We start from the raw sequence: 16004 nt of genomic DNA on the forward strand, positions 1-16004 counted from the left end.
TGGCAATGACACCCCTTTTTAAATGCGCTTAGTTACCACCAAATCTCTGAAGACGTAAATAGCGTCGTTTTAATAACTGCGCGTGGCAATCAGCGCAGATCTTTGTGAATTGTTTTTGCTATTGAGGCTCATTTGCATAGAAAGGGACACATTGTTCCGCCCATATTACCTCATTTAAATACCCAAAAATAGCACCGACGCACCGAGACGCAATGCTGATGGCAACGGCCGTTACCACCGCACTTCACCCTCTTGCGCTTCCTCTGTGAGAATAGCAAACTGTGTTTCAGAGCTATTTGCACAAGGCATCGCCGCGTCAGAAAAAGCCTCGCAATCCCTTTGTGAATTCTCCCCTAAGTATGTGTTATGTTGAATGTCAGCATTAGTGTAATTGCTCTTGAGAAACACTGACGGGACCTGAGGAACTGGGGTTCGACTAACAGTCAACCGCTAGAAGAGCCTAGTCACTTGTTTCAGGATTAGTTTATGATCCAAAGAGGTGTGGGGACTGTAGGAAAAAACAGATCCCCAGATTATATAGGAGAGAATAAATGTTTGCTGTAAGTATATGTCAACTGGCCTGTTGCCAAGCCTCCCAAGTCCTTGTGATATAAGGTAAGTTAATAACGCTGTCCGGAGAGCGTGGCTACATGAGTAGAGCTCCGGACTCATGATCGGAAGATCACCGGTTCGAGCCCCGGTCAAGGCTGTTGTCCGGAAAATGGTAGCAGGGGGCACTCTGTCCTCTGGACTATAGTCAGTAGCAATGCCCCTGTTACGGTGATAGGGCCACTGGTTACAGCTGCGAGTGCCGTCCTTCGGATGAGACGTTAACCGAGGTCCTGACTGAATTCTGGGTGTTAAAGAACCCAGGACGCCTATCGCAAAGATTAGGGGGTTCCCCGACGTTCCTGGCCAAATTACCAATCAGGTCTCTGACATCAAGGCCACCTAATCATCCCTTCCCCTTAATTGGCTGATATCAATCCCTGTCTCCTGAGCCGTTCAGCCGTTGTGTGTAGTGTGATGTGTGCCTGGTGCCAGTGTATGTAGCCATTGAGCCTGCGTAGCCCAAGGTTGGGTGCTACCAGTGGGGGTGAAGGAAGCAATTCCACCCTACATTGTGGGGAGCGCTTTGAGTGTCTAGAAAAGCGCTATATAAATGTAATGAATTATTCTTATTATTAATAAAAAAAAACTGCAGGCAAAAGAAAAACAGAAATGCCAATCTTGCTATAGATTCGCCTACACTGTAAGCTGGAAAAATGTTTAGGCTTCGAGAACATTGTCTTTGAGAATTTGACTCCCGCTGAGAAGCCGCTATTGTAAAGCAGAGGGAGACAGTCACGGCTGTCTCCATCTTCATCTGTAAAACACATAAACTACAGGCAGCATCACATCCTGTATCAGCACACAGTGAGGTTAGAGAGCGGCAGCCGGGCCAGGGGCCCTTCAGAACACATTCTCTCTCCTCTCTCTCTCTCTCTCTCTCTCTCTCTCTCTCTCTCTCTCTCTCTCCTCTCTCTCTCTCTCTCTCTCTCTCTCTCTCTCCTCACTCTCTCTCACTCTCTCACTCTCTCTCTTCTCTCTCTCTCTCTCTCCTCTCTCTCTCTCTCTCTCTCTCTCTCTCTCTCTCTCTCTCTCTCTCTCTCTCTCTCTCTCTCTTCTCTCTCTCTCTCTCTCTCTCTCTCTCTCTCTCTCTCTCTCCCGTTACTGCTCTATAACACACTTACCTGACCTCAGGGCAGAGGCTAGAGAGTATTCCTCCCAAAGAGAAGAGGCCTACTGAGGCATATAAGAAGATTAGACATGTTATTAACAAGGCGTCTGGCCCTCTCTACTCAACCAACAGCACATCAACTCTACATGCATTACAATACTGTATGTCAGGGTCACAGTGACTCAGGAGGTAGAGTGGCAGTCTGGTAATCGTAAAAAGTTCCCGGTTCGATTCCCGGCTACTCGCGGCAGCGCGTCAAAGTGTCCTTGAGCAACTGCTCCCGATGAGCAGGTTGGCACCTTGCACCTTGCCACCGTCGGTCGGTGTGTATTTTTAAACTTTTCCTTATTTTTTTTACTTTTTTTATCATTCCATTTGGGCTGTGGGGGGTGCTTAATGTCTGAAGGAGTCGACTGAAGGCTTCTTGTCCTCTGCAAAAGCATGCAATTGGTCCACTGATGGATACATCTTGATATTTGTCTAGTCTAGTGTGTTCATTAGTGAAATCCTCTTTCAGTGCCTCTGTGCCTGTTTTCGTAGGCAGTTAGCCTCTGGTATGCGTGTCATTAGCGTTAGCCACGCTTCTAGGCCTATTTTCTTTTGGAAAGAATGATAAAAAAAATAAAATAAAAATTTATTTGCATACCGCCCCAATGCGTGAATACTTTCGGCAGCCAACATGCCCTTCCGCGTTGCTCTGATTGGCCGAGCGCACGCATGCGCATGAGCCGCGACGCGCTCCTCAGCCAGGCAGGAATACTAAACTCCGTTTAACGCAATTTATACGCATGGAAGTATTGATTACGCCGTAACGAATCATTGAAAAAATATACCGTTAACTGGAATATGTTGTTTCTTTACACATATGTTGGATTATGTAATTGGTTTGTCATGACAAACCAATAAAAAATCTCGAATTAACCGGTGGCTACAACAACACATAGTAACTACATGCATGGTATGGTATGGTATTTATTATAGACAACAAAACATATACAGATCATTATATCACATATTTGCTTTTGTCAAGGATAGGAACAAAAAGGTGCAATGACTTATTTACATCGTTGTCCTTGGATGTCAATTAGATTAGCCCCACCATTCATTGTAAACAATGATGCATGTAGTTACTGTGTGTTGTTGTAGCCACCAGTTAATTCGCGATTTTTTATTGGTTTGTCATGACAAACCAATTACATAATCCAACATATGTGTAAAGAAACAACATATTCCAGTTAACGGTATATTTTTTTAATGATTCGTTACGGCTTAATCAATACTTCCATTTGTATAAATTGCGTTAAGGGGGAGTTTAGTATTCCTGCCTGGCTGAGGAGCTTATCGCGGCTCATGCGCGCGCTCGGCCAATCAGAGCAACGCGGAAGGGCATGTTGGCTGCCGAAAGTATTCACGCAGCCCCAACAGGTCCACGGAGGACGCCATAGCCCATCACACCTGGACAAGAGGCAGGGGAACTATGTGAGAATGCTGTTCATCGACTACAGCTCAGCATTCAATACCATAGTCCCCTCCAAACTCATAGCCAAGCTCAGGGACCTGGGCTTGAACTATGACCTCTGCCAGTGGGTCTTGGACTTCCTGACGGACAGACCCCAGGTGGTGAGAGCAGGCAACTGCACCTCCTCATCCATCACTCTCAACATAGGGGCCCCCCAGGGCTGTGTTCTGAGTCCCCTCCTCTACTCCCTGTACACACATGACTGAAGAGAATTTGCACTACAACCCATACCTCATTACACCTTACTGTAAATTATATTGTACCTAAATTGTACCTCATCCCACTTCTGCTTTACACTGTATAGTATATTGTATGGTAACTCAGTTACTTCTACTCTACATAGAGCATTGTATATATGTATATACTAGACATTTTTGTCTACGTACTTGACTTCTATTTTATACTTTTATACTTGCTATACTTATTTTATTATCTATTTTTGCCTAGCACAGTCTCTGGAGCGAAACAGAAAGAAGCATTTTGTATAAAAGTATTCTGTACTTCTGTATGACAACTAATAAAGAAACTTGAACTTTTGATAAATCTACTGGTGAAGGTCAGAGTGACCGAAACATCTGTTTTGATCCACTAGAATAAAGACGACTGTGCATCACAATGAATCGGACAGGGAATATGATAGAATACAATAGATCTTTGTTCCAATGGGGGACAATTTGAACTGGAATGAGCAATCGGGGCGGTGGTGGGGATGGTGATGGAGCGGCACCACATCCCTCTCAAATGCTACCCTATAAACATGGTAGAACAACTATAGTCTGGTCATAAACAGAGAGGTAGAACAACTATAGTCTGGTCATAAACAGAGAGGTAGAACAATGTGCTATAGTCTGGTCATAAACAGAGAGGTAGAACAATGTGCTATAGTATGGTCATAAACAGAGAGGTAGAACAATGTGCTATAGTATGGTCATAAACAGAGAGGTAGAACAACTATAGTCTGGTCATAAACAGAGAGGTAGAACAATGTGCTATAGTCTGGTCATAAACAGAGAGGTAGAACAATGTGCTATAGTATGGTCATAAACAGAGAGGTAGAACAATGTGCTATAGTCTGGTCATAAACAGAGAGGTAGAACAATGTTCTATAGTCTGGTCATAAACAGAGAGGTAGAACAATGTTCTATAGTCTGGTCATAAACAGAGAGGTAGAACAATGTGCTATAGTCTGGTCATAAACAGAGAGGTAGAACAATGTGCTATAGTCTGGTCATAAACAGAGAGGTAGAACAATGTGCTAATAGCCTGGTCATAAACAGAGTGGTAGAACAATGTTCTATAGTCTGGTCATAAACAGAGAGGTAGAACAATGTGCTATAGTCTGGTCATAAACAGAGAGGTAGAACAATGTGCTATAGTCTGGTCATAAACAGAGAGGTAGAACAATGTGCTATAGTCTGGTCATAAACAGAGAGGTAGAACAATGTGCTATAGTCTGGTCATAAACAGAGAGGTAGAACAATGTGCTATAGTCTGGTCATAAACAGAGAGGTAGAACAATGTTCTATAGTCTGGTCATAAACAGAGAGGTAGAACAATGTTCTATAGTCTGGTCATAAACAGAGAGGTAGAACAATGTGCTATAGTCTGGTCATAAACAGAGTGGTAGAAGTCTGGTCATAAACAGAGAGGTAGAACAATGTGCTATAGTCTGGTCATAAACAGAGAGGTAGAACAATGTGCTATAGTCTGGCCCTCGTCAGTTAAGTTCAATCAGTGTTTCGTGAAGTCAATTAACCATATTCACACGCCGGCCATTTTGCCCTCATGTCATGCTCAGGGTGGGATTCCTTTCTACCCTGTCCCCACCTTCGGTAACCCTTATTAAATGTCCCCAGGCAGCTGTGGTCCTCTGTCTCGGTCTGAAACTGCCACAGGTGTGCATACAGTAGGTGGAGGACCCAAATGCACGACCGGGTCAGCCTGATGTCACATCATCGTTCCAAACCCCACACCAGCCACAGTCTGACTCAGCAACACTGAGTGTGTGTGTGTGTGTGTGTGTGTGTGCGTGTGTGTGTGTGTGTGTGTGTGTGTGTGTGTGTGCGTGTGTGTGTGTGTGTGTGTGTGTGTGTGTGTGTGTGTGTGTGTGTGTGTGTGTGTGTGTGTGTGTGTGTGTGAACTTGTGTCCAGGACACCAGCTCACTGCCCAGGCGTCAAATACCAAACATAACTGCAGGCCATACTTAAGTGACAGAGTTGGGGAAGTGTGTTTAGCTCGCTCCTCGTCCTCGTGAATACTGCCCTTTGGCCAGATCAACTGTGTGTGTTGGCTCGGTCGGTGTTGGCTCGGTCGGTGTTGGCTCGGTCGGCGTTGGCTCGGTCGGTGTTGGCTCGGTCGGTGTTGGCTCGGTCGGTGTTGGCTCGGTCGGCGTTGGCTCGGTCGGTGTTGGCTCGGGTGGTTGTTGGCTCGGTCGGTAGCACTGCTGGCCTTTCATACTGGCGGCCGGACTCGTCGGCGTGAGACCAGGTGTAGGTGCAGGTTTCAGCCTCGGAGGAGAGGAGGCTACATTCCTGCTAGCATGAATTTCATTTCAAACCTTTATTTAAACTTGAAAAAGCAACTGAGGTTTCCCTCAATTACAGTCACGTCGAGTGTACATACAGAAATAAGCACAAAAAAATGTATAAAAAAAGGGTGCGGCTAAGTGGCGCAGTGGGCAGGCGCTCGCCACTAACGCAGGATATGCTGGGTTCGAGCCCAGCTCTCGGCGTTGCTACCAGCTTGGCTGGTCGTTCATACTAACACAATTGGCAGTGTTAGAGGGTGGGAAAGCTGGTGGGTGGGGATTGGACGTTGTGGACAGCGACTCCTACAGGTCGGTTGGTGCGCCTGTACAGCAGAATCAGGAAGCATCGGGGGCAGCGTGAGCCTCCCACGCGTTACTCCTCGCCACTGAGAGATCGCGCTGTACAGGTGAAAAGATGAGACAGCTGCCTCCTTGTGTACCGGAGGGGACACGTGATGCAAGGCTTGGTCCTCACTGCAGCCAACCAGTGGGAGGCATAGTCTAGCAACGTTCGAGACAGGGGAGGGGAGAATTGAAGGGAGAATTGGCGAGGCGAAATTGGGATGGGAGAACATTTTAAAAATAAGGAGAAAAAGTGGATAAAAAAAAGAAATAAGCACAAAAAAAATGGCATGTAAAATCACACAGCATATCGAATCATAACAATAAGTAAGGATGACAATCAATTAAAACACACACCACTTGATTGACAAAGGTTGGCGATCAATGTTTTAAACTCTGCAACAGGGGGGACGATAACACCTGTAATACCTATTTAACACCAGCAAGGTGGATCATTGATGGGATTAACAAGAGTCCAACAGCGATACCAGGAAGACGTTAAAGGAAAACCAACAGCGATACCAGGAAGACGTTAAAGGAAAACCAACAACGATACCAGGAAGACGTTAAAGGAAAACCAACAGCGATACCAGGAAGACGTTAAAGGAAAACCAACAGCGATACCAGGAAGACGTTAAAGGAAAACCAACAGCGATACTAGGAAGACGTTAAAGGAAAACCAACAGTGATACTAGGAAGACGTTAAAGGAAAACCAACAGCGATACCAGGAAGACGTTAAAGGAAAACCAACAGCGATACCAGGAAGACGTTAAAGGAAAACCAACAGCGATACCAGGAAGACGTTAAAGGAAAACCGCCCATACAAGCTCTTCCGGTCGGGCAGGACCAGTGCGACAGAATCTATAAAAGCATAATGGTCTCATTTCTACAGCATAAAATGTGAACGACACTAATGTAAAACTGCATGGTTAAACAAGGTGCAGTTACCTCTCACCTCTTACCAGTGTGAACGATAAATTATGAAACATAGCTGTTCACTATTCATCTAATTGCCTTTGAATTTATTAAATCACTTCCGTCTGTACTGCTACCAGCTGCTGTCTGTACTGCGACCAACGGCTGTCTGTTGTTCACCCTCCTCTCACACCGGTACATCTCTGTTTGTCTTGTTTACCTCCAGGTCTCGCAGGAGAGAAGGGAGAGCGGGGGAATACAGGGGTTGGAACACAGGGACCCAGAGGACCGCCCGGACCTCCAGGTGGGTTCAATATCACAGAGCCACGGCGACAGAACTCCCTGGAAAACTGGAAATAGATGAAAAACTATAAAAGAATTATGTAAAACATAATAATAATAATAATAATAATAATAATAATAATAATAATAATAATAATAATAATAATAATAATAATAATAATAATAATAATAATAATAATAATAATAATAATAATAATAATAATAATAATAATAATAATAATAATAATAATAATAATAATTTAATAATTTAATAATAATAATAATAATAATAATAATAATAATAATAATAATAATAATAATAATAATAATAATAATAATAATAATAATAATAATAATAATAATAATAATAATAATAATAATAATAATAATAATAATAATAATAATAATAATAATAATAATAATAATAATAATAATAATAATAATAATGAAAGAAAAGCAAGAGCGGTGGGACGTGAGCTTTATCCTCTGGCTTTGCCTGACTATTTGGGGAGTTGAATATTTTAGCGCTTGGCAACCAAAGAAAACCCCCAACTATTGATTTCATCTTTCTGCTGACTACTGCTGATCTGACGGTGTGGTTTGTACTCTGTGAACAAAGTTAGCAGAGAACCACAGAGTTTAAGCTTAGGAACACTGAAAGTTATTCAACCCTGGCAGAGTTCTGGCCCGGTATTGTTATTGACGGGGAACAGAGAGTTGGACTCAGCAGGAAATATAAAGCGCAGAATCTCAAGTGGTTTCATGGGTTTTTTGCGCAACAAGATAGTTGACAATAAGCCAACGTCATGGACCCATCCTCAACATGTCTCGCGAGAGTTTAAAGGGAACATATTTGAGTGCTTTTCAACAAGTTAATGTAGGTCTTTGAGGTCCCCTAAAGTGTTCTTGCTGAAAAGGAGAATGCATTCTTAGCTTCTATAATCATTTGTTTCTGTCCTGTTCTCAACAGGCTGTTTCCGTGCCTGTAACGAGCGAGACGCTTTTATCGTACAAATACGAGAATTATCGTACAGTGGCACATGAGCCTGTACCATCGAACAAAATTCAGATCAAACTGTCAAACTATACGTTGCAGATCAAATATGACTCATGATATCAAAATGTTGTCGGAAACATATTTTAGGTTCAACTTACATTTTTTATAAAAAAAATTTATTCATGAGCGATGCAAGATCTCTTCACACACATGTACTGTACACGCATGTTATTAACTATGAATGGCTGGTTTCAAAAGGGAGGGTTCTTCTGAACTGCAGAAAAGGCACAATATTGAACATGTTCTCAGAGTTGAGACAACCCCTCATCCTCTCTGTCTTCCTCTCTTGTCTTCCTCTCTCTGTCATCCTCTCTGTCTTCCTCTCTTGTCTTCCTCTTCCTCTCTGTCTTCCTCTCTCTGTCTTCCTCTCTTGTCTTCCTCTCTGTCTTCCTCTCTGTCTTCCTCTCTTGTCTTCCTCTTCCTCTCTTGTCTTCCTCTCTGTCTTCCTCTCTTGTCTTCCTCTTCCTCTCTGTCTTCCTCTCTCTGTCTTCCTCTCTTGTCTTCCTCTCTGTCTTCCTCTCTTGTCTTCCTCTTCCTCTCTTGTCTTCCTCTCTGTCTTCCTCTCTGTCTTCATCTCTTGTCTTCCTCTCTTGTCTTCCTCTCTGTCTTCCTCTCTTGTCTTCCTCTCTGTCTTCATCTCTTGTCTTCCTCTCTTGTCTTCCTCTCTGTCTTCCTCTCTCGTCTTCCTCTCTGTCTTCCTCTCTTGTCTTCCTCTCTGTCTTCCTCTCTGTCTTCCTCTCTTGTCTTCATCTCTCGTCTTCCTCTTCCTCTTTTGTCTTCCTCTCTGTCTTCCTCTCTTGTCTTCCTCTCTCTGTCTTCCTCTTCCTCTCTTGTCTTCCTCTCTCTGTCTTCCTCTCTTGTCTTCCTCTCTTGTCTTCCTCTCTTGTCTTCCTCTCTCTGTCTTCCTCTCTTGTCTTCCTCTCTCTGTCTTCCTCTCTTGTCTTCCTCTCTTGTCTTCCTCTCTTGTCTTCCTCTCTTGTCTTCATCTCTCGTCTTCCTCTTCCTCTCTTGTCTTCCTCTCTTGTCTTCATCTCTCGTCTTCCTCTTCCTCTCTTGTCTTCCTCTCTCTTGTCTTCCTCTCTTGTCTTCATCTCTCGTATTCCTCTTCCTCTCTTGTCTTCCTCTCTTGTCTTCCTCTCTTGTCTTCCTCTCTTGTCTTCCTCTCTGTCTTCATCTCTTGTCTTCATCTCTCGTCTTCCTCTTCCTCTCTTGTCTTCCTCTCTTGTCTTCATCTCTTGTCTTCCTCTCTTGTCTTCCTCTCTTGTCTTCATCTCTCGTCTTCCTCTCTCGTCTTCCTCTCTTGTCTTCATCTCTCGTCTTCCTCTCTCGTCTTCCTCTCTTGTCGTGTCTTCCTCTCTTGTCTTCCTCTCTCGTCTTCCTCTTCCTCTCTTCTCTTCCTCTCTCTGTCGTCCTCTCTGTCCAGGTCAAGCTGGTGAGGGTCGGACGGGCAGTCAGGGACCACTCGGTCGTCCCGGCAACCAGGGAACCCCGGGACGACCAGGGACACCGGGCTCCACCGGCCCAGCCGGCCCCGCGGGCTACTGTGACCAGAACAGCTGTCTGGGCTATAATGTGGGAGGTAACTACCATGACACACACACACACACAGTGGCTGCCCCCTCCCTCTGGAACGTCCTCCCCAGCCATATCCGTGATGCAAACACCCTGACATCTTTTAAATCAGCCCTCAAAACCCACCTTTTCACATTTTGGGAAATTCGCTCACCGTCTTCTCCAGAGAGAGAGACAAGAAGGTAGATACCAGTTTCCTCTCTGTGCGTTCGGTAGATCTGGCTGTAAGCTAGCCTAGCTTGAATGAATGGAAGCCGGTTAGCCTAGGCATTGTCCAACTAACACCTCTCCCGAAGGCTAACCGGCACTGTCCGCTTCCGTTTATTGTGCTAAGCTAGGCTAACGTGCAGCCAGATAGCTTTCTACTGAACGCACAGAGAGGAAACTGGTCTCTATCGTCTTGTCTCTCTCTGGAGAAGACGGTAAGCTAATTTCCCAAAACGTTGGCGTGTTCCTTTAAACTGGAGGATGGTTTGAGAGTTGGGTGGAAGCCCACCGCCGCTCCCAGGCCGCGCAGAGGGCCGGAGCTCTTTCTTCCATGATAAACAGCGGGGAGGAGAGCACCCTCGTCCATCATCTGCCTACCTTTAAAGACAGAATGGACCCACGTAAAATCAACAGCAGGCTGACCGCTCTCTTCTCTGAGAGATTAAATCAGGGGATTTACTCATTCTGTCAGCTTTTTTTAGATCTCGTAATTTTCCCGCACATAAACAACGTTTAACCGCGGAGCCTAACCCTGTCTCTCTCTGTCTTACGGGGTGTTTTTAAGCGTAATATAAAACATGGGAAAACAAACTTCACATAGCCACAGCAGGCTCCTAGATTATAATTGTCCTCGTAAACATCTCAAGAGAGTTGGAGAGCAATCTGAGGTTTTTTATAGAATCCCTGTAGTGTAACGGATTAAGAATAGTGACTGTGCCCCCGTGACCTCGAGGAGAAGGACAGAAAGAAGCCACGTCTGTGTGACAACAACTGAGAACTTTATAGGATTGTTGCGGTTTATTATGGCCTGATAAACTGTGGCGTCTCAATGTCGTAAAAATATCTGTTAATTAAAAGGCTAACGGCGTTACTTCACCCGTATATATATGCTTTTATTGGATATACTGTAGACAAATATATTCAAAATGTTTGTCATATTATTATTTGGACACTCGCTCGCTCACTCACTCACCCGCCCACTCACTCACTCACTCACTCGCTCGCTCACTCACTCACTCACTCACTCACTCACTCACTCACTCACTCACTCACTCACTCACTCACTCACTCACTCACTCACTCACTATAGTGGGACCTACAATATATATTTTTTGGAACAATTCAATTATATTTTTTACATATAATATAAAACAAAACATGACGGCACAAATACAATAATAACAATAACACTAATGACAATGACAATAGAATAACAATACAATTATTTTTATAGTTTTTTTGTCACCATTTCCTTGCATTAGATCTATGAGCGGCTACCAGAGGTATCGTTCCCTTGCATTAGGCTCCTGAATAGCCTTATTATTTCGCCTGAAGCTCATTGAGTGGTCTTTAAGAATCCCCCAAAGCCCTGGTCCTTCCTGCACGGAATCCACCACCTCTACCTCTGTCCTCGTTTAAAGGGGAAATACACCCAGAAACATGTGTTGTTTCTATAACAGTGTACGGCTCAGTTTCTTGGAAGAATAACTTGGAACCCACATGTCAACAAGACTGGTGTTTAATACTGTAACCATTCTAACTCTGTTTGACACAATATAAGTGGTTGACCCTCCCGAGCTCCGGGGAGGTTCATCAAAGAGAAGCCGCCTATTCTCGGTCCTTGCTCCACAATGGTGGAATGAACTTCCCACCACAGTTAGGACAGCCGAAACCCATCCAATCTTTCGCCGTCGACTAAAGACGCACTTATCTGAAATCATTATTATTATCTGATTTCATTATCTGAAATGAAAAAATATATATAAATTAAATAATAACTCTAACCCTAACTAACCTTACTGTCATGCACTTGTCATAATATACTAACCTACACTATAGCACTCAACACTTTGATAAACATTGGGTCTCATTCCCCAAAATTTTCCAAAGAGTTCTCTTGGAAGACTTATCTTGGAACCGACTGAGACAGAATCAATGACAAGTTCTCTGAGTTCCCAACGTGCTGGTAATATGTCTTAACACATCCACCGCCGTTCACGTTGTACAGCGTTATTGCCCGCCATGCGTTGTCTGCCAAACCACGCTGTACAGCGATATTGAGATTATATTTAATTTTTTCGCCAAGGCATTCATAATTAAGCCACCCAGCCTCTGGTGATACAGTGGGACTCTGCACAATATTGCAACGCCTCAATACCGCCGCCTGGTGGATGATCGGGCGAGTTACAACCGGAAGTGGCAATCGGTGCATCTGGGAAATCCGTCCGGCAGTCACATATTGTTGCGGGACTCCAGACATACACTGGCGTGCATATGGATCGCTGCCATAACTCAATAATCGATATGATTTGGGCGTTTATTGCGCCATGCAAACCGGAAATGGATCTAGGAGATCGACGTCAAATAAGTGGGATCTTTTTCCTCCAGTCTCGTCGGCGAACAGTAAGAGGACGCTGACGTCATTTTCAGCCCAATTGTTCATTCATTTCACTGCAAACCGATCTGATCAATATATCACCCATACTACATAAAGCATTTACTGACGATCACGGAATTATAAACGACCCCCCCCCCTTTCCTCCGCGCATGATGACGCATAACGTATAGGATCATATACAGTTGAATTTTTTAATATAGCATGTATCGGGAATAAACGGCAATCGATAATCTATATATGCGTTTAGGCCTATAACTAGCGTTCTAGGAATTACTGCAGAAAACGATAAAAACTTGAACATTCTAGAAGGTATTTTTGTATGAATGTTTGAATGAAAAAGTATAACGTTCCTACATCCTGAACGATAGATAATCGATGTTGAATGGGCCATAGTAATGTCAATTTAGCAATACAATTTAAAAAGTTATAGCCCTGCAAAGAAGGTGAACATCTCCATAGGCTTAGAGTGGTGGCAGACTGGCTATATTGATGGATATAAGTTATGGCAGGGAATGTGTTAAGTGGCTCAAACGGTCGCACATGTGACATCTGCTTGGGGAATGACACCATGTCTTAAACACAAATGCGCGTTCCCGTCTAGGTCATTTGCATACAAAACAACACCTCCAGAGCTCCTTATAAGGCAACTAGTGACGCAGCCTTGTGAAAATGGATGCGGAAGTGCCTTGCGAGTCTTGCGACGCATCAACATTTTATTTGATTAATGTACTGTATATGAATGAATGAATGAAAACTTTATTTAACAGATTGCAGAATGGGTACAATACAGTACGGCTCAATACACACAATTGTTAAGGGGATGCAGACCAGAGAAAGACGTTTGTCTTGTTTACATAATATATATATATATATCTAGTAGACACCACAGTCCACACACAGGCTCTGCCCCACGCACAGCACAGGCACAGTCCGCATACATACAGACTGTACCTACACTGCACGTAGGGCAGAGCACACATATACAGCATCCACCAAATCCCAATGAAACAAGTAACCAGAATATATTAAGCCTATACCGTTCACTCATCAGACACGTAGGCCATACTGGCGCACACAAGACTTGTTATGGAATATTAATGCAGTCTATTTCCACCGATTAGCTTTAGTTCTTATTTATTTATTTATCCACTGTCATTTCAGTGTTGGTGTATAGGCTATATAGTGTATTTCAATATAAGTTTAATTGATTAATGATATATTCGAAGGAATGCAGGTTTATATCAAACAAAGGTCTGTCCCATTGTATACCATTAAAACAGATATGTAACAAATAAGAAATACAAATTCCACAGAAGGCATTAAATAATTATTATTTTCAATCATTTCACAATAATTGCATAATTGTGTTTGAATATTTGAGTAATTAAAGTAATTATACATTTGTCCAAAATAGCTGGTTCAGATATGGTTAATACAGCTGCCCTGTGATCAGATGAATCCATATTATTTATTTTTCTGACATCGAATGCGTAATTTCTTATCGAACAAATATTGTCATATTTATTTTAATTATGATTAAGTCATTAATTCCAAGGAGGCCTGTGGCGTTGACATGAAGGAATCACTATGAGAACACAGTCTGTCAAGTTAATAACATTTTCAATTAGTCAATCAATCATAAGTGTGCTCCTCAGCACTCTTAAATCGGCTCTCAGCCACGCTCAAATCCGATCTCACTTATTAGGGCTACCAGCCCTATTATGTCTTAAATGGGCAGAAATCTGCCTAAGAGGACGTTTTTGGTCGTAAATCCGTTCGGGAATGACACCCATTGTTACTCAGCTGATAGAGTTGTACCCTTCCTGCTGTCTTGTTGTACAAAACCTTTAAGTCGCTTTGGATAAAAGCGTCAGCTAAATGACAAAATGTAAATGTGGTTAGAATAGGGTTTACCTGGTAAAATACTGGTGTTTAATACTGTAACTGCTGCTCTAACTCAGTTTCACACAATATAAGTGGTTAGAATAGGGTTTACCTCATAAAAGACTGGTATTTAATACTGTAACCGTTCTAACTCTGACACAATATAAGCAGGGCCGTTTCTAGCTTTGTGGGGGCCCTAAGTGAAAAGGTGTTTGGGGGCCCCTATTTTGTGAAACTATGGTGGGGTGATTCCAAACCCTTTAAGGTGGGCCCGCATTTAACATTTAAATGCATCAATCTGGTGCACTTTAAGAGGAAATGAGGCTAGATGTGTGAAAAAAAAATGTATATCTTTGTTTCTCACAAATTCAAATCAAACAACTCAAGTTGACCCCAGCAATGACAGAAAATTATAATAAATAAGAAACACTGGGGCTCCCCTACATCCAGAAATTCCTGAAAACGTACAGGATTTACCGAATGAGACAGATACTGCATTTTCCTTACATTTCTGACTTACAATATTGAAATGTAAATGGAACTATTTAAGATAAAGTTAAAGTTAAATAAAGTTTGAAAATGCAACAAAAAAATGTATAAAGAAAGGCCCACTTGCGGTCATAAGCAGTAGCCTATCAGTAAACATGTTTAAGCTGATGATGTGTTACATCCCTACAGGATATATATATACAGTATACAGTGTATTGAGTGAATACAACAAAAATAGAATATATATATATATATTATTTTTTTCTTTTGGTATTTTAGGGGGCCCTATGCCATCGCATAGTCCGCATATGGCAAGAAACGGGCCTGAATATAAGTGATCAGAATAGGGGTTACCTGATATAACAGAGGCCATGCTAACACTTACTTCTTACCACTGTTTCTTAAGTGTTGTAACATCTTTATTTATACTTTCTTGCATGAAGAAAGAGAAATAAAAGATTCAACACATTTCCACCTCTGCAACGACTCCACGTGAATCTCTCCTCTCTGTGGAGTGTTACGTTCTGGTTTCGTTGCATTGACCTTAATTCACACATTGACTGTAAGAATCTGATTTTGATGAATTAAGATTTGCGTCAATGTTTTTTTTTTTTTACTTGCCGCCACCGCTGACCATATTCACACGGCAGCCATTTTGCTCGGGTTGGGATTCCTTTTCCGGTGGGAAGAGGGCGGAGGAGAATCCCAACCTGAGCATGACACGAGAGCAAAATTGCCACCGTGTGAATAATAGTCACTGTGGTACAACTGGTTGGTGTCGTTGGGGTCTTTCCTGCTAACATTATGAAGTAACATTGTTTTCCATCTCTTCCTCCTCTTCCTCCTCTTCCTCCTCTCTCTCTGGCTGAAGCTCAACAGGACTATGAGAATGACTACTGAGGACCATTCTCCTAGCGCTCCAAACGTCCTCCTCCTCTTTCCATCCCTCTATCCCTCCCTCCATACCCCAAAACAGACTCTACAATGGAGGACATGGACAGATTCAATTATTCAAACAATTCAGAAGCTTTCTTCTGATGGACTGTGCACTCTGACCTTTGACCTCCCCCCAACTCACCTCCTGGCCTCC

General features: G+C 43.0%; 1 protein-coding gene across 1 annotated transcript in view; it reads left to right on the forward strand.

Annotated features, from left to right (window-relative positions):
- The window catches only part of col14a1a (collagen, type XIV, alpha 1a), a 119993-nt gene that overhangs the window by 99036 nt on the left and 4953 nt on the right, over positions 1 to 16004 (forward strand). The window contains 2 exon segments of the mRNA XM_084336541.1: positions 7252 to 7329; positions 9788 to 9943. Coding sequence (XP_084192667.1) covers positions 7252 to 7329; positions 9788 to 9943 — 234 coding nt within the window.

Source organism: Notolepis coatsorum (genome assembly GCF_963971535.1).
Source record: "Notolepis coatsorum genome assembly, chromosome: 19".
Taxonomy (NCBI): Eukaryota; Metazoa; Chordata; class Actinopteri; order Aulopiformes; family Paralepididae; genus Notolepis; species Notolepis coatsorum.